Genomic DNA, 20017 nt, shown 5'->3' with positions numbered 1-20017 from the left:
GGGGGGGGGGGGGGGGGGGGGGGGGGGGGGGGGGGGGGGGGGGGGAACGGCCAGGCTGGGCTGAGGAAGAAGCTAATCTCTCCTTCCCAGCCACAGGCAACCCCAAGCAAAGGTCTTTAGCTGACCAACCAACAAACACACACACACACACATAAACACACACGCACACTTACATACACATATATACACATACACAGACACATAAAGACACACATATATACACATATGCACATATACATACACACACGTACACACACACACACACACACACACACACACACACCCCAGGACCCACACCTTGTTCCATAATCTCTCAGCCTCCAGCACTACATGTGCGGCCCTCTGGGAGAGCTGAGGCCAAGCATCCTTGGCCAGCCTTCCTGTCCTCCCCCCCATCCCACACAGCTCACACTCCCCTGATCATTCATTGTTGACTTTTTTGTAAAGAGTTATTTTAAAAAATCATATTGGGGACTGAGATTAAGGAAAGTACCTAATGCATCGGACACAGGGGAGGGAATACAGGGGGCTAGGCTCAAGCTACAAAGGACTATGGAGGCCAACCAGACCAACCCTCATCTTATGGAAAAGGAAACTGAGGCCCAGAGAGGTTAAGGGATTTCCCCCAGTAGAGTGGAAACTCCTTCTTTTGTTTCCATGTCCCCAGGGCCTGACATGGTCCCAGGCACATCCTATGTACTTAATCATTGCTTGGTGGCCCAAGGTTTCAGTTAGCAAATGACAGAGTCAGGATTTGAACCCAGCTCTCTGGCTGCCAATCCAGAACTTTTCTGTCCCACCTTAAGGAAAATGAGCATGTATTTCCTTACAACAGTTGGCCAGCACCAATGCCTTCCAGGATGGTTGCAAAGTACTTTGCGTTGTGTTCTCCTTTTGGTCATCCAAGGACTCCTCAACCAGCACTGTGAGGACCAGACTTCCTGGCAGCTTCCAGCAGAGCCCCTAGAGTGGAGGCTGGTCCTTGGCAGGAAGGCTGTAGCTTCACTGTCCCCCACTGTTGACAGCCAAGCCATCAGGACAGCTGCGGGGGGGAGGGGTAGGAGCACCGTGATCCTACCTAGGGGTGACTAGCAGTGCTACTCCCAAGATTCCTTCTTTAACCAGTCATCCAGCTACATGACTGGGACCTGCTTAAATAAGCTGCTGAGGTCCATCGGCATCTTCCTCTCTGCTGTGAGCTGGTAAGTCTGGAGGGGATCTGGAAGGGGGAGGGGAGGAACCTTTGTTTCTAGGCCAAAAAGCTTAGGAAGCTCAGCCCAGGTTCCTGGAATGTCACAAATGGGACCAGGGACAAGGTTTCTGCAGAGCTGGGCTGGGTCAGTGCCCAGCTGATGTTCAGCTGAAAAAGCCCTGAAGGATCATCTAGGCTAATTTGCCTTCCCCCTCCCAACCCCATTTTACAGAAGAGGAAACTGAGGCCTATAGAAAGGCAAGGACTTGCCCAGGATCACACAACAGTAAGGGCAAAGGCGGGATTTGATCCCCAATCCTCCGGCCCCCTGACAGGGCCATTTCCTGGTAGAGAAGGGCCAGGCCATCTTGGAAACCCCTTTGGCATCCTTCAGGATAGGTGCCTGATGAAAAGTTGGCAACTTTCTTTTTTGTGTGCACTTTGTGACCTGTCCTGGGCAGTAATCGGTACCTTGTGGAGTTCCTTGAGGTTGGAGGAGTCTTAACCCTCTTGGAAATCCTGGGGCTGGAGAAAATAAAGGAAGAGGACAAAAAGGAGGCCATCCTGCTGCTCCAGATGATCGCCAGCTGTGGACGGAAGTACAAGGAGCTCATCTGTGAGAGCTACGGTAGGTAGAACACGTGCGGCGACTGGGGAGCAGGCTCCAGATGGGGGCACTGCCTGCCACCTGGATGCCACGGCCATTGCCCCTGCAACCATCGCTGTGAGCTGGCCAGGGCAGCCCCAGCCCAGGAGCCCCAGGCTTCGGCTCCTTTCCGGGGCTGCCAGGGACAGCCCAGGGAATCAGAATCTTCACTGCCAACACATGAGGCTTGTGTTTCTTCCCATCCCACAGGTGTGCGGTCCATTGCAGAGTTTATGGCAAAGTCCAAGAGCGAAGACACCCAGGAGGGGGTGCAGATCCTGCTGGACTCTTTGGTCCACGGGAACCCCAAGTACCAGAACCAGGTGTACAAAGGCCTGATCGCTCTGATGCCCTGCGCCTCCCCCAGAGCCCAGCAGCTGTCGCTTCAGACGCTCAGGGTGGCCCAGGTGAGCGTGCCTGCCGCCTCCCAGAAGGCAGCCCCAAGTAGCCCTCTAGCTGTCCTGCAAGTCCAGGGTCCTGCCTTAGCCCACGTGGAAGTGGACAAGAGAGGCCCCAGGCACAGTGAAAGAACAGGAGAAGGTCTCACAGGACTCAGTCCAGGGGAGCAAGTGACTTTGTTTGGTTGGGGATGGCACTGAACTGGGAGTCTGGTCCTGGAAAAGGCCGCCCCCTCGCTTCTAGCTTCCATTTCCTCAGATACAAAATGGCGCTGGGAAAGGGGGCAGCTGAGTTTGTACTCCAAAGGTCTGGGGTCAAGCTCCATCACTTGCTATGCCTGTGTGACCTTGGACGCTTTATCTCTCTGGGTGTCAGTGTCTGACCCATAAAATAGGCAGAGAGAGGAGGGAGGGCAGGAAGTGCTGGACTGGAGGACCCCTAAGGAGACCCCTTCCAGTTCTAAATAGATATGATCCTATTACATGGTCTGAAATGTGACGTATAATATATATGTGTGTGTGTGTGTGTGTGTGTGTATACATATGTGTGTATATATATGTATGTATATATATATATATTATCACACCTATATGTGGAGAGGGGGTTAAAAAATAGCTGTCATGTGGTTTTCGAATATTGGTTTGTGTGTGTGCCATTACATATGTAAAAATCTAGTCAAGGTAGTTGAATTAACTAGACTGCAGTATCACTATTAGCCACCAGGTGGCACTCTACCCAAGCACCTCTTCTGTAATGATTGAGCCCAAGCTAATTTCTCATCTCAGATCTGACAACCTCAACTTCAGTGGTGTTCCCCATCCCTTATGTGGCTTCTTACCACATGGCATTTTCCCCTGTTTCAGAGGTTTCCATCACAAGACAATATCTGTAAAGGGCTTTGCAAACCTTAAATCACCATATAAATGTTAGTTATTATTATTAGCTGTTATAGTCTAGGTGAGATATTGGTCAAATATTTAAATATGGAGGCGGCTAGGTGGCACAGTTTGGAACCAAGAAGACTCATCTTCCTGAGTTCAAGTCCAGCCTCAGACTCTTACTAGCTGTGTGACCCTAGTCAAGTCACTTAACCCTGTTTGCCACAGTTTCCTCATCTATAAAATGAGTTGGAAAAGGAAACGGCAAATCACTCCAGTATCTCTGGCAAGAAAATCCCAAATGGGGTCACAAAGAGTTGGACACAACTGAAATGACTGAACAACAATAAAAACCTAGGTTAAATTAAATAAGAAAGAAAATCAAGGAGTAGTCACAATCTAAGGAGGGAAATGGTGAAGACCCTGAGATCACTGAAAATCATCACTGAATGGAAATTATACCTAATAATAAAATGAATGAAAAAAAACAGTACCAATATCTCCAAATGATTTTGACCTAGTGTAGAAACATTTCAGGACCTACATGCAACAGTGTCTACATGTGTAAACCATGAACCCCAATTAGAAACAGAGTCTGCTCTAAGAAAGGCAAATGAAATTGGAGTACATGTGTCCATGGTTTAACTTCTCAAGGTGGCTTGAAATGCATTGCATGGGAGTTCAATCCAAAAATGGGCCCCCCCTAAGGGGGTGAGTTCAGAACTGACTCAATTTGGGATTTGGGGGTACAATATTATATGCCCTTCAAAGAGTAGGTGTTCCCAAGGGGCGCCAATCAACTGTGACTGGTCAACATACTAAGAGGTAAGAAATATTAAAATGAGCTCTTGAGTACGTGCTTTAGATCACAATCCACAGGGGCCAATATCGCCCCCGCCATCAAAGGAAATACCATCCCCAGTCTTGGAAGTCTGCCTCCACCCAAGCCTGAGTAGGCTAAAATCAATTCAGGCCTGGATTGGAGTTTGACCAAACTAAGAAGATTCGATGCAATCTCGTTATCAGAGATGTCCTTCTGAAGATCTTTGATCAGAAGGCTGGCAAGGGGGGAGCTCTGAGTCTCCAGGACACAGATTACCAAGAGAAATCATTTTTAACACATGCTATGGCCATTGCCATGGTGAAGATCAGGAGAGATGAAGATATCTACAAATACTTCAGAGAAAAGGAATCAAACATCATCATGGCAGGAGAGACTTGACAAAAACATGGAAGATGTGCTAAAAGAAAGTGGAAGGCTATATCAATAACTGTCCGATGTGTTCAGTGGAATATTTGAGCCCCATATTGTTGGACTAAAGGGAGAAGAAGAAGAAGAAGAAGAAGAAGAAGAAGAAACATGCAGAAACAAACTTGGAAGATAAAAATACAAAAAATCCTTGACAACCTTAATCAGCAGTTGAAAGTGAAAACCAAAAAATTAAAGTGATCCAAGGAGTCAAAACACTGAAAAGAACAAAATAATCAATTCAGTACCAATCAAAAATCATACTATAAAGGCTTGAGAGGTAAAGAAATTAGAAGAGAGAGAAGACCTCTGAATAAGCAAGATAGGAGAAATTACTAGTCACCCCTATGATGGCAAGAAGTCCAACATAACAAAAGGCAAACTGGATCACACACCAAACAGGAAGCTCACCACATTATAATAATGAATTTCAGAAAAATTGTGTTGTAGAGTGCCTGAAACTTCTGCTTTCTCTGTATAAGTAAAAAGCAATGAGTCCAAACAAGATGTGTAATTATTAACTCAGTGCCTCACAGGGACACATGAATTACTAGTCAGTCATTCAATAAGCATTTATTAATGATTTATGAATTACTAGCAAAAGACTTTGCCAGCTTCCTCTGTGATACAAGCCTGATCTCACCTTTCTCAATGCAAGGCATCACACATTTAGTATTTTAACAAATGGGAACACCAATGACCCTACGAATACAAACCAATTATGTGTTTATGTTTTTTGCACAACGCATTCATAGCTTGTATCACACACCCCCAAAATTACATACTTACAAGAAAATAACATATTGTCAAAGGAGCAAAAAGATTATTCCAATAAATCTCAGGGTGTAAAGAGCAAGTCATTACTGATTCCGTGATTATTGCACAAACCACCCCAAAGCAATGTAACATTTCTACTGCCTTTACTGATTCTCACCAGCCCTGTGACTCAGTTTGCACTCCTAGATGAGACACATATAGCAGATATAGAAAACAGACCCAAGCTTGGTGAGGATGTTCGAGTGTTTGATGTGCACATGGAAAAGAGTTCTCTATTTAAAACTCATCATCAACATAGTAATATAAAGAACAATTAATATGAAATGTGGCCTCTCAAGCGCCCTGGAGCTCTTGCCTAGCTTTAAACCCCTATTCATCACCCCTGAAATGAACCGAAGATGGCTTTCAAGTCGAAGAGGGAATCCGCACCACAACATTGTATGAATAACAGGTACACAGATAATATCACATCATATGATCCCACCAAAAAACACCTTAAACACGCCCTCATCTCCTCAACTCTTTCTCCAATGTCATCCAGACCCAGTAAATATAAAATTCTTAATGTGCACAAATGAAGAACAGGAAGTATAGGCTTTGAGTTTGAATCTGGTGGTCAAAATGAACTAATGGATAAAAGCAATACTTACGATGTATTGGTCTTCTCTGACAAATTAGGCACAAGGCTATAATGAACGGGCCTGACTTAGGCCAGTCATCTGTTAGTGTAGGTTCAAATGCTGTAATGAAATGAGATCCTTGTAAGTCATTTAGCAGTAAACAAAAGGAAGTCTGCTTAGCCATAGCGTAGAAAAGATATTCAACCGCCACCTTTGAGCACATGAGCTAACATGACTGAAGTATTGAGGCACCTTGAGGTTAGAGACATGCGTCAGGAAGATCTAACCATCCCTTTCACAGTAATGGTGATGGAGAGAGCCCAGGACCCTGAACCCAAGAGCCTTGGCAGTGCCAATGCCCTCCATACCATGGTCCTGCCTCCAACCCTGTCATCATGGAGGAGAGAAATCACTATGGAGAAGGGCCCTGCTTTGCCTGCCACCACCAATACCAACTTCTGACAAACTGCCACCAACAAGCAGGCAGGCTCAAGAGTCCTGGGAGTGGCAGCCCCCTCCTCCCCAAACCAACAGCCATTAGCCAGGGAAGAAGAATCACAGAAACTGTTTCCCGTCTCCTCAGCTACTGCAGCTATTAAAACCCAGAAAATAAAAGTTCTCATTATCAATGTCCTTGCCAATGTCAAATGGTTCAACTTCAGAAAATGATATGATTTTATCAGTAGAAAAGACACTAAAAAAGATGCATTGCCATCTGCTTTGCAGCCACACCCTAAGAATCATGGGATCTTTCCATCTGATTTCTGAAACCTTCCATGACTGTTCTGGTTTTCTATTTGTATCTCTAGCTCTTAGGATGGTGCTTTGCACATAGTAAGCACATAATCAATGTTTTTTCATTCACTGAATCATTCAACAAGGATACTATAGTACCTAACTTAAGTAGATGCGGCCCCCCAGTATCTTTATGGAAATATGTTTGGTCAACAGGGCAAGGTATGGTGACTCTTTGGGTATCTGCCAAATCTGAAGAGACCTGACTGCACATTGGGTGGGCCTCATGTGCCCTTAGGCAACCATGAACCTGTATTAATATGGCCAGAGACCACCAGGAAGTGGCATCCACAAGGTGCCCTTGAACCTTGGCCTCCAAGGTCAATTAAGTTGTAGGAAGAGCTTTGTCACCTTTCAGGGAAAAAACTATCCTAATCCACATGTATCTGGGGACCAATTTGGGGAGGGGGGGTCTTGGGAGAGAGTGATCCTGTCACAAAAGAGAAAGATGAGACTATGAATGTTAAGAGACTGGTTGACATCCTGAAGTCAAAGCTTAATGAGAAAAACATATTTAACAAGTATTTATTAAGCACCTACCGTGTTCCAGGCATTGTGCTAAACAACACCTCTACAATACCAGTCTTAATGTATACTTTTGGAAAAGTGAAATGGATCTAGGTAGGCAAACAAAAAACTTAACAGTGCTTAACGAAGCACAGACACCTCACAGCAACTATAAAAAATCTAATACTTCATCAGAAAGGACGAAGACAAGTGATAGACGTTCTCAAAGTGCATGGTAAACCAGATCAAATTTTATAGAAATACTTTGGGAACAAATAGATTCCGCTTCACAAAACAACGGTAAAAGTTGATGAGAGGCACATTAACTAGTGTTACTGAATGCAGCTTAGCACAGAATTACTGAATTTGAGAGTTGAGAGAGACCTCCATGGCCATCCATACACCAAAGGAATCCCCACCCAACATCCCCAGCATGGGGTCATGCAGCCTCTGTCCAAGAAGGGGGAGCCCACCAGCTCCCTAGGCAGCCCAGGCTACTTTGGGCAGCTCTTATTGTTAGAGAAGTTTTTTGGGGGGGGTTGGGGTTTTTTCCTGTCACGGAGCTGGAATTTGTCACCCTCTCCCCAGCTAAGCATTGTGCTAAGTGCTGGGGACACCAAAAAAAGAGGCATCTCTTTAATGATGCTTTCTAGAATTTCCCCAGGAACTGACATCAAGCTCCCTCACCTAAAGTCTGCAGACTCTTTTGTTTCTTTTTTGGAAAAGTGGGACAACCTTTGCCCTTCTGCAGCCTGACGGTACCTCTTCTATTCTCCGTGATCTTTCAAATATCCCTGACGGTGGCTTCATCGATTCCATAGGCCAGTTCTTTCAGCACCGTTGAATGGTGTCCATCTGGGCCTGGGGATCACGAATGCCTCCAGGACACCCCTCTGTTGTTGTTGTCTTGGGCACTAACTTTCTTCGTCATTCTCCATTTCAAAGAAAACAGAAGCAAAATAATAATAGTTAATGATGAGAATAAGGAATGAAGAGGTGTCTGGCCTGGGCATTTCCCTTAAGATGGAGGCTCTGGGAGGAACCAGCCAGTGAGAAGAAGGGACCACAAGAGTGGAGGGCCGTTCCATCATGAGAAGTCCAGAGATGGAGTCAACCTGGGTAAGAAGTCTTCTGAGACGTGATAGAGAAAGGCTGGAGACTCACCTGTGATTACGTTCTGAGACCAGATGAGCTGGGCACAGGGAGGAGGGGAGGTCCCCCAAATCCTGTATCACATCTGCCTCCCTTACACGGGCTGTGGACAGAGCCTGTGAAACAATGAGGGTGCAAGAATGGGGTCAAAAGGGTCTCCAGGAGCCAAGGCCATGGGAATAATCATAGTAATAGCTTGTGTTTATATGGCACTTTAAGGCCGGCAAATCCTAAAATCCTAAATGTCATCTCATTTGCGGCTGGCCCTGGGAGGTAGGTGCTATCATTATGCCCACTTTACAGTTGGGGAAACTGAGGCAGACAGCAGTGAAGTGAGTTGCCCAAGGTCACACAGCCACTAAATGTCTGAAACTGGATTTGAACTCAGGTCTTCCTGAGCTCTATGTACTTTGCCACCAGCTGCCTAGGTGAGTTCAGTCAACAAAGCCGACAGATGTCAACCAAATGACTGAATCAGGCAGATGTGTCTATAGCAGTGCAGGGGTTTGTGATGGCTGTTCAGGATCAGATCATTGCCAGGAAAAACCACCTAAAGGTTCTCCTTAGGGAGCCCAGCTTATTGACTGATGGCAACCAATAACACTAGTGGCCAACACGGCCATAGCGCTTTATGGTTTGCAAGCCATTTGATTATGCAGTGAAGTGGTGGATACGGGGGTGACAGATCACATCCCCATTCCTTAGGCAGGGGAGTTCGCTGAGCTGGGGATCCAGACTATGTTTACCTTGGGGGAGGGGAGAGAGCCCGAACCACGGGGCAGTCCTGCGCCTCTTGGAGGGATGGTGTAGAACAGGGGTGGGGAGCCTGCGGCCTTGAGGATTCAATCAAAGGGCAGCACTTGAGGAACTAGAAGGCCACACGCGGCCTCGAGGCTACAGGTTCCCCACCCCTGTCCTACACGATAGCTCAGCCAGGAAACACTCCAGAAGTCCCCACTCCTCCACAGCCACCACCAGGCTGAAAAATACCCTGATTTTCTCAAGCGGACAGCAGCGGCCAGAACTTGACCTAGTCTGAGATAGGGAAGCCCCTGTGGCTGGCATAACCTCTAAGGTCATCCTCGGCTTGCTCAGTCTGGTGCCAGCCCCCATGTAGATGTGGCCATCCTACCACGGGACCACAGCAGGGCAGAGGTGCTTGCTGCCACGTGAGAGACGGGTGCTAATTCGCCCAACCAGTGCTCAGCCAGGGAGGTGCACCCTTCGAGCCTGGGACTGATTCAGGAAGTGGCCTTGAGCCTGGGTAAGTTGAGTCTGGTTCATAACACTGGGTGTCTGGGCCTCGGCTGTGACCCTTGCCCCTTTGCATTTCAGTCTGATTGTTAGGATTGTTGGGGTGTGTTGGGTGTTGAGGGTTTGCTGTGCCCTTTTCAGGGCTGCTCGTCCACCTTTGGTGTCCACCTGTCACTCGGCCCTCACCTGCGGCTTCAAGAAGCTGGGCAGTGGCCATGCCCAGTAAAACCGTCTCAGCAGACAGGCTAACCCAGGTTGAGGGTGACCAACAGTCCTCAGACCCGTCAAAGAATCAGGGAGACATGTACCCTAAGCATGTGAAGACTTCCAGCAGAACGGGCGGCTGAGAACAATCTGTTCCAATGGCGGCAGGCGCCAAGGAGAGCTTAAGTCTCTGATCCGGGCTCAGGGAAAAGAAACCAAGGACTGAAAACCTAAAGACTCTTTAGTGGCTGCTCACGCTTTCCTCATAACCTCCCTGTGAGGGAGGTCTTGCTTCCATTGTTCCTTCCATTTAACAGATGAGGAAACTGAGGCACAGAGAGACTTGTCCAAGATGTCACACTGCTTGTGAGAGGTCTGGGATTCAGATTCCCAACTTCAAGTTCATTGCCCTACATCTGTCTATCTGTGGGCTGCGTCAGTGTCCAAAGGGTCTCCCTTTTGCCTTATTCTCTGTCCCTTCAGGCCATTGTGGGGACAGTGCACCCCGCCATCGTGGACTTTCTAATGGGGGTACTGCGCACCATGCACCTGGAAGTCCAGTATGAAGGTAGGAGGGCACTTGCCCACCAGCATGGGTCCTCTTGAAGTCTGGTGGGAGGGGTCACTGAAAGCAGGCTGGAGGGGTGGATAAGGGAGGCTGGCAAGGGCTCAGGGACTCCCTGCTGGGAGGGATCCATTGCTCAGAGCTAACCTGGGGATGCTCAGCAGCTGAAGGAGGGTGTGGGAGGACCTGAGGGAGGCAGGGCATGGAGAATGGCCTTTCCTTGCTCCTGAGGATCCCTGAGGGTCCCTTATTGTAACGAGCTAGGCAAGTGTGAGCTGGACCCCAAAGTCAGAGATTGGGGGAAGGGGGAGGGGAGAAGGGCAGGACTTGGAGAAGGGCAGGACTTGGAGAACGGCCCTTGCTTGCTCCTGAGTACCTGAAGAAAGCCAGGCACCTGAGCAGCAGCTCCCCCCCCACCCAGGGCTCAGGTGTGGACTGAAGCAGGGAGAGGGAAGTTCAAGGAAGAGAGAAGAGAAAGGAGCTCCCAGCTCATGTTTCTAGATCACTCCCCCACCTGCCTGTCCCCAGGTATGACAGAGGGGCCCCTATCACTGCCCACCCTCCGGTGGTTGGCTTCATTCAGGGATCCCCAGGAGCAAGGAAGGGCCATTCTCCACACCCTCACTCCCTGCCCTCCCCCATCCCCCAGCCTCTGACTCTGGGGTCCAGCCCACACCTGCCTAGCCCATTACAACAAGCCCAACACCCCAGGTTAGCTCTGGGCAATGGACCCTTCCAGCGGGCCCCAGGGCAATGTAAAGTTGGGCCCCCATCCCATGTTTAAATGCAGAGACCCAGAATGAACCCTCACAGGTCATCCAAACACTCTGGCCTTAACATCCTGTGTATGTAGGGACAAGTGTATCCTGTCCCCTCCGTGCCAGCCCTGGCCGCCCCCTGCCTGAAACCAGCGCCTCAGAAGGCACAGACACTGGCAGGGCTCGAGAGGCCCAAGGAGGGTGATAATCAGCCTGGTAATCAGGGAAGGCTTCACAAAGGAAGTCAGATTTGAGCTAGGTCTTAAAGGATGAGTGAAATCTCAACAGGCAAAGTAACACGAGGGAGGGCATTTCATGTCAGAGGGAATGACACGGGCAAAGGCAGGGAGGTGGGAAAGTATAATGCTGAATTTGGGGACATGGACAACATGGGAATTTGTTTTGCTTGACTTAATAAGAGGGTTCTATATTTCGTTTTCTTTCTTTTTTTCAATGGGTGGAGGGAGGTAGAAGAAAAAACGCTTGGTAATTGAAAAAAATTATGTTAAAAAGGAAAAGCAATAGCAATCTATTTTTACAAAATATTGGGAGCAGCCAGGTAGTGCAGTGGATAGAGCACCGGCCCTGGAGTCAGGAGGACCTGAGTTCAAATCCGGCCTCAGACACTTGACACTTACTAGCTGTGTGACCCTGGGCAAGTCACTTAACCCCATTGCCTAGCACCCCCCCAAAAAATAATATTGGATATGATGCTGATCCAGAGACTAGCAAGCCCAGAATTAGGTCAGAGGGGAGGAGTCAGGTAGGGGTTATGGCTGCAAAGGTAAGTTGGGGCCAGGTTGCAAAGGGCTCCAGATGCCAGGTAAGGAGATTTTACTTTATCCTGTAGGTAACAGAGAGCCACTGAGAATTCTTGAGCAGGGGATGACATAATGAAAGACACACTGGGAAGTAAGAATCAACAGGACTCGGTGGTTAATTGGATTGGGGGGTGAGGGTATGAAGTTGGGAGATGGAGCCATGCACGGCAGGAGGGTCGTGGCAAGCAGGCCTGGAGGAGACCTTCTGTCAAGCCTCAGTGCACCTTTCTGCACATTCCTCTGCGCTCAGCAGCTCCCTCCTAATCCCTGCTGCTTCTGCCAGATCAATCTGAGTAAACATTAGAAAGCAGGGATTTAAATTTGCAACAGGAAACAAGGGTGCTGTGGCCATGAGTATCACAAAAACCGTGATCGCAGGCTTCCTCCAATGTCATAAAGGTAGACAAATTTAGTTAAGCAGAGTCATAATCTCTTACAGCCTTTGAGGAAATTATGGTTTGGTTTTGTTTTTTGTTTGTGGGTTTTTTTTTTCTTGGCAAGGCAGTTGGGGTTAAGTGACTTGCCCAGGGTCACACAGGAAATTATTGTTATTGAGTCATTTTTCAGTCATGTCCAACTCTCCATGACCCCATTTGGAGTTTTCTTGGCAAAGATACTGGAGTGGTTTGCCATTTTCTTCTCCAGCTCATTTTACAGATGAGGAAACCAAGGCAAACAGGGTGAAGTGACTTGCCCAGGGTGGCCAGATTAGAACACAGGAAGATGAGTCAGGATGACTCCAGGAGCAAGGCTCTGTGCACTATGGCGCCACCTAGCCGTCCCCGGGAGGAAACAAACCTTGTTAAATAGGCTTTATAGGTAAACTAATCAGGTTACAGATTAAAACACTTAAGGGGCTCACCACGCTCTAATTTGAGAGGGGAGATTTACATATCACCAAGGTCACCGAGAAAACTCAGCAAGCATGAAACAAAAAGCTGAAGTAATACAAGAACGATCATCAATATTAAATAAAACCAGTCTCCTTGTGAGCTGGTAACAGGTCCCAGTGTCCCTGTAATCAGCTCATTCCATCTTGGATCCCACATATCCCAGGTAGCTCTCTCGTCCTGGAAACACCTTCCCTTAGATATTCTGGAATAGGCCTGGTTCTCAGGGCACCTCTGAAGGGGATTCGTCCTAGTCCATCTGCCCCTCTGGTTCTAAGTCACTTGCAGCGATTCCTCGGTAATTCTGCTAAAATCTGCCAGTAACAAGACTCAATGCAATTTAGTACAACCTCCTAAATTTGCTTTTCCAGTAACTAGCTCATGTGGTGAAAACTGACTCAAACCTTATGAATCTAATCCCCTTAATAACAGAGCTATAAGGAGAATGGCAAATTAGGAACCCACAACTCCCCTGAAACTTCAGAGAATTTCAGTTTTACATACCACTTGCTTTTTCTATCTTTACCCAAACCTGGTGCCTGATAGGGACGCTGTCAACAGGTTGAAGAAAGAGGGCCTCATTTGGAAAATGAGCCATTCTGTCCCTTAATATTATCACATAGATACTTCAAAATACAAATTTAAAACTTCTTTACAAGTATTAATGCAGTTCTATATGTAAAATCGTTAATCCAAATTTTTTAAATTTATTGCTAAAATATACGCAAGGCCAGTTTATCCCATTAGAAACATTTGAAAGCCGTATATACGTATACATACATTTATATATACACATACATACACATATGTGTATGTGTATATGTGTGATATATGTAGGTATATCTACATACACATGTATGAGGTATAGGGTATGTTCAGGAAAGACTAGTATTTCTGGTGTGAGGGCTTGCCAAACAATTTTAAGAGCTGCTTTCTCCCTTTGGTGTCCACCTGATTCACCCAACTCTTACCTATGGCTCCAAGAGGCTACAGCATACCCAGTGGCCACACCTCAGTAGACCGTTTTGGCTGATGAGCTAAACCAGGTGGAGGGTAACTGACAGAACTGAAACCTGCCAGTGATGTTAGGGGAGTGCCTGCCCTAAGCACGTGAAGACTTCCTCCAGTGGGATAGGCAGGGGTGAACAGTTTGTTCCAATGGGCCATGAAGAGGGCTGAAACAGGAGCTGCGGAGTGCTCAGACCAAGGTCATCCACTGCATCCCAAATCGTGACCAGTCATCTTTACTTTTATCTTGCTACTGAACTCCAATGACTCTGGAAGAAAGAGTGAGGCCGATGAATTCCCACAACTCTGCCTCACTTAAATCCAATTTAGGCACGAATCAAAAGACATCACCCATACCATTTTACCGTTTTTACCTACCTCAAAGCCCTGTGGTGACAGGCCAGTGACAAAGCAGCAGATGCAGATGCACTGGGAGCTGTCATCACAACCCTGCACACTGGCGACTCAGGCCATGGGTCGTCTTCTTACTGGGCTGATGAAGCAGCCCCCTGGGCGTTTGAGCAGCCTTTTTGTTTTTTGTAAATAGTAGTTAATTTTTTCCAATTACATGTAAAGATAGTTTTCAACATTCATTTTAATAAGATTTTGAGTTCCAAATTTTTTCTCCCTCCTTCCCTCCCCTTCCCCTCCCCAAGATGGCAAGCAATCTGATCTAGATTATGCATGTGCAATCATGGAAACCTATTTCCACACTAGTCATTTTGTGAAAGAAGAAACAGAACAAAAGGGAAAAGCCACAAAAAAAAATGAAAATGATATGCTTCGACCTGCATTCAGACTCCATGATTCTTCCTCTGGATGCAGATCACATTTTCTGTCCTGAGTCTTTTGGAATTGTCTTAGATCTTTGCATTGCTGAGAAAAGCTAAATCTATCAAAGTTAGTCATCCCACAATGTGGCTGTTACCATTACTGTGTACAATGTTCTCCTGGTTCTGCTCACTCCACTCAGCATCAGTTCATGCAAGTCTTTCCAGGTTTTTCTGAAGTCTGCCTTAAGCAGCCTTTTTTAAGGACCACACTGCTCACCTCCTGGTGCAAGGAAGGGGCTAAAAAATGTGCCCTAAAAATTGTCTGCTTCAATTTAGAAGTACTATTTACATATAAACGATTGATATGCTAAGTACAAATTATTATTTATCAAATCAGATTACCTAGGAAAATCTACTAGGCAATGTTTTGTAAGCTTAATTTGAGGTACTATTTGTACTTGAAATAAAATTGCATTTCTAGAAAAATATTCCAGAATTCACAGTTTTCACTAATTCAGCCTAGTCTTTCCCCAGTTACTAAATATGTACGTTTGTATGTATGAGCTTCTATTGTACATAGGTGACAAGATAAGTCACTCAACCTCACTTGTCCTTTATTTCCTCACCAATGAGATGAAGGGACTTAACTAGCCAGAGGCAGCATGGCTATAGTGAGGCAAACATACTCAAATGGTACTCAGGCCTTGGTTCTAATCCCTGCTCTGGTATTACCCTGTTAGGTAAATTTGGGCAAGTCTACCTCTCTAAAAACCACTTCCCTCATCTGTAAAATCGGTCTAGTATGGTAGGACCTAGCATAGCTTGCCATTTGACTGTCTTACTTTTAAGAACCCAGGTTCTAAGTCTGTGCCACAATGAATCATCAGAATAAATCTTTAGAGGTATTTTTATACATGTATGATTTCATATTTGATATTTTAGAGGGGAAATCCTATTAGCATTGACGTTTTTTCTTTTATAAGCATTACTTGTAGAATGTGGAACATGGAGTTTCGGTTGACGTTTGGGTAAATGCTAGACTAAGTAACCTCAGAAGCCCCTTTTAGCTCAAACATTTTATGATTCAGTTCCTTTTGTTCAGGGCTCTGTGATATATGAGAGAATATTATCAAGGATGTACCACTTCCCTTGGGAAATAGAGTTGCTTTGGTTTTTTGGGGGTTTTTTTTGGTGAGGCAATTGGGGTTATAAGTGACTTGCCCAGGGTCACACAGCTAGTAAGTGTCAAGTGTCTGAGATGGATTTGAACTCAGGTCCTCCTGACTCCAAGGCCAGAGCTCTATCCACTGCGCCCCCTAGCTGCCACCCAGGAAATAGAGTTTTCATTGCTCAAACCATTTGTGTTGTTCTCTGTACCTAGATGCTCAGGCTTCTTATAGCACAGCCTATGCAGAAAACTTCCCCAAAGACACATACCTGGGGGAACACAGAAACACTCAGGCAGTCATTGAGGAATACTAGATCTCTATATACCATATACAATCGCTATACCATTCCTCCATGAAGAGATCTCACTTGCCTTCCTGCTTCCCTTCCTTCCTTTCCCATTCCCTCCCTCCCTATTTCTACAACTATCCTATAATGGGACTGTCTATAATGAATCTGAACCAAAGATTCTAATAATAATTCTAATAAACCATGATAATTTCTGCTGCAAATAGACAACTTCAGAGTAAGAGGCATGCTTGCGTCCCAGAGAGTGATATGTCTCATAACTTTATCCCCTACCTCCCTATATTTAAAGCTTTGATTCTTTGATTGTGGTGATGCATTTTTTAAATGTCTTATTTGCTCCCATTAGACTTTACATTTCATTAGGGAAAGGAATATGGTTTTCATTCCTATGGTGTTCCTGCACACGTCCTCAGACTGCACCAATAAGCAATAAATTCTGTTTGTTGATTCAAAAAAAAAATTGTCTGCTTCACCCAACCCTGGCCTGCTTACCTCAGCAGGTGGAGATCCCACCTTGTGGTTGAAACACACACACACACACAAAAAAATGTACAAAAACTTTTGCAAAGATGATTCTACTCACCATTGGTACATGTAATGTGCACACACTTATGGATAACACAAAATCCAGTAGACCTGAAAGAGAAACACGTTGTGAAGTGCAGTGAAGCTGGTAAGGTTTTGCAATCAAAACTAATCCAGTCAACAAGCTTGTGTGCCTACCAAAAGGAGTCAATGACAGGTTCATGGCAATACAATTGCCACTTGCGGGAAAGCATATGCCACCAGCATCAATGTGAACTTTCCCAACGTGACAAATCCTGATGAAGTCAAAGAAAAGTTTTATGAAGACCTGGAGATGCTCATCATCAGTGTGCTGAAAGAGGACAAGCTTGTAAGTCTGGGTGACTTTAATGCAAGAGCAGGCACACACTGGCAGACATGGCAGGGAGTCCTTGGGAGGAACGGAGTCAGAAACAGCAACAGTCAATTACTACAGAGGACTTGTGCATTTCATGATCTTCTCATCATCAACAGTGTCTTCCATTTACCTAACTGCAATAAAACTTCATGGATGCACCCTCGGAGCAAACATTGCCATTTAATAGACTATGTCATTATAAGGTGTGGGGTCCAAAATTGCCCAATCTACAATAAGATAAATTGAGGCAGAGTTCTGAGCCAATAGCACTTTATTAAAGGGTCCGTGGTCCCCCTTAATGAAGTGGACCTCAGATCTTCCTCATGACCTGAGATGCCTTAGTTTTATAACACTTGATACCCAGATGATACAGAAGAATCAAAGTAAAATATAGAGCCTTATTGACCTTGATCCTCCAGGAGGGTCTGCACAAAATTAGAATCCCACTGGTTGAAGAATAAGCTGATGAGCAGACTTTGACACACCTATCTTGACCTTTTCAGGAGGCCCTACTGAGCCAATGAGCAGACCCATGGGCTAGGCTGATAAAAACATGAGCTGACAGAAAGGCAGGGCACAGGCCAGCAAACAGGGCCACTCATTGGCCAAGTACTCATGGTCATCTCCCCGTGTTGGGTAATAGAGGATGATGAAGGAGAAAGGGGCAACAAAAATAGCTGGGGGGCTTTCCATGTCATTGAGTCACCTCCCACATGCTGGGCTTGGTCACCATAACAAGGAAAAACAAGGGTGGAGGTCTGCTAGTTAGCTTCCTATGATTAAGCTAATGAACTTGAAATCTACAGTTCACAGCTCTGGGGCCTAATATACAGAACTTATAATCGCTCCTTCTTTGGTGGAATCACATCAAACTGATTAATACTGTTTGGATTAAAATAGGGATCTAATTAATCATCTATCACAAAGGAGAAGAGACAGACAGAATGTGAGAGTGAGGAAGATGTTGTGAGGTGCTGGCCTGATCATAGACTTATCCTCTCCAACCTAAATATTCACATCCAACAAAAGTGACGGCTCAAAGGCAACACGACTACCAGAAGGCTTAATGTCACTAGATTAGAGCACGAACAGTTTGTGCCAGAGCTAGCTCACTGTTTGGGAGGCTCCGAAGGAAAGTATGGGAGAGAAGAGGTATTAGACTGACCACCAAACTGAAGGTCTGCAGAGCCGTTGTGCTGACCTCATTGGTGTATGCTTGTATAAACTGGTGTAATGCCATATAACAATTGGGACAAGGAACTGTGAGGGTTCAGCCTGGAGAACAGAAAAGTCAGGGATCTAACAGGTTGCCCCACAAAGAAGGGAAGCAGTTTATACTCTTCTACTTGGCATCAGAGGTTAGAGCCAAGAGCAATGCAGAGATCGACAATTGAGGCTTGCAGGTCAAGAAAAGCTTTCCCACCATTAAAGCTTTAGGAGGGGCTGCCTGAGAAGAATCTCCACAAATTGTTTTACAAAAACAAGAAACCCTACAACACTTAAAATGAAAGCAATTACAAAACAACACAAACACTAGCAACTTACACAAGCTTTGAAAGCTTATAATTTTTCTTTTTTTACTGACAAAATTGTAAGCCCTGCTAAAGCAGGGCCACAAAAAATTGGTTAATAACCCATAATTGTTTCTCTCCACGGAAATCTTTAGTAAAAGGCGAAAGATTTATTCGATTTGAAGAGAAACCAGAGTATGATTCAAACTTCCTGCCCCACCCAGCCAGCTACCAATACCCCAGCTTTAGCTGACGGCGACTAAGGGAGCCCCTCCCTTCTTGGACTTTTTGGGGAGCAGTTCAGCTGACAAAGACTCACTCTCCCCCCAAAAAATATACCCCAACATCCCTGCATTGGAGGAAGAAGAATAGGAAAGTCAAGGAGAGGAGTGCTCTCCCCAGGAGGGCTCTCTCTCTCTCTGTGGTGAACAGCCTTGTGGATATGCAAAGCAGCACTAACCAATTTTCCCCTCCTCCCCACCTTGGGCGGGTCCTGGGCACTCCTGGGTTAGGAGGCAGCCGGTTTAGAATGGGACCTAAAGATGCAACTGAACTACTATCTCCCCATCTCACAGATGAGAAAACTGAGGCCCTGGGATGAGGCAAACAAAAGTGGCAGCTCAAAGGCAAGATGACTACCAGAAGACTTAATGTCAGTAGATTAGAGCAGGAACAGTTCGTTGCTAACTCGGAGGGAAAGCTGAGCCACCATGTGGTTGGCAACAGTGGGGCAGAAAAGGAGTGGGCATTTGGTGGACAGCATGCATTTACTCATCCTGCCCAGAACATTCACAAACATCAAGATTGGTTGGATGAAAATGATGGGGAAATTCAGAAGCTGCTAAATGAAAAACCAGAAACTCTATAGGGCTTACCAGCCGATAGTTCATCCATCTCTAAGAAGGCAGCATTTAACTCCATCAAAAGTAAAGTGCAAGCAAAGCTTGGAGAGATGCAGGATTCTTGGCTCAGTGAGAAGACAGGGGAAATTTAGTTTTATGCTGATAGTAACAATCCAAAGCACTTTTATGATGCCCTGAAGGCTATTTTTGGGCCAGAGATCTATGGTGCATCTCAACTACTCAGTGCCGATGGAGCCACATTGATTAGTGATTAGGACATGATCCTGGAGAGATGGGCTGAACACTTCCATAGAGTGTTCTCAACAGACCTTCATCAATCCATGCTGAAGCCATTGACCATATACCTCAGGTTGAAGTCAATCCCTCTCTAGCCAAACTTCCAACTGAAAAAGAAGTTTTGAATGACATTAGGCTCCTCTCCTGGGACAAAGCACCTGGTACTGATTCTGTTTCAGTTGAGAAATTTTACAAGGCAGGGGGTCCATTGCTCATACAAAAACTGACTGAAATCTTCTAGGTTATATGGCAAGAGGTGGTTATACTCCAAGAGATCAAGGATGCCTCCATTGTCCATCTCACAAAGGTAAGGAAATAGATTGTGCTGTGACAATCACAGTGGGGTCTCTCTTAGTCTTTGCTGGCAAGATTCTTGCCAGAGTGCCGCTTAATAGGCTAATCCTTCACCTGGATGATGGTCATCTACCTGAGAGCCAGTGTGGCTTCAGAAAGGGCCAAGGAATGATGTATATGGTGTTTA

The 20017-nt window shown here is 45.9% G+C and overlaps 1 protein-coding gene and 1 non-coding gene across 3 annotated transcripts in view; one reads left to right on the top strand and one right to left on the bottom strand.

The window, feature by feature from the left end:
• Positions 1–20017, top strand: part of ARMH1 (armadillo-like helical domain containing 1) — a 49895-nt gene that overhangs the window by 13863 nt on the left and 16015 nt on the right. For both annotated transcript variants that reach the window (XM_027837924.1, XM_027837923.1), the window contains exons 3-6: positions 1134–1202; positions 1654–1820; positions 2049–2245; positions 10157–10241. In XM_027837924.1, the coding sequence (XP_027693725.1) occupies positions 1134–1202; positions 1654–1820; positions 2049–2245; positions 10157–10241 (518 nt within the window). The remainder of the gene's footprint in view (positions 1–1133; positions 1203–1653; positions 1821–2048; positions 2246–10156; positions 10242–20017) is intronic.
• Positions 18481–18596, bottom strand: LOC114024964. The gene has a single exon (XR_003566986.1). It is a non-coding gene; the product is annotated as a U5 spliceosomal RNA (small nuclear RNA).

This window comes from Vombatus ursinus, unplaced genomic scaffold (assembly GCF_900497805.2).
Source record: "Vombatus ursinus unplaced genomic scaffold, bare-nosed wombat genome assembly UNPS02014825.1, whole genome shotgun sequence".
Lineage (NCBI taxonomy): Eukaryota > Metazoa > Chordata > Mammalia > Diprotodontia > Vombatidae > Vombatus > Vombatus ursinus.
Note: the sequence above shows the minus strand (reverse complement) of the source record. Positions and strands in the feature narration are given on the sequence as shown.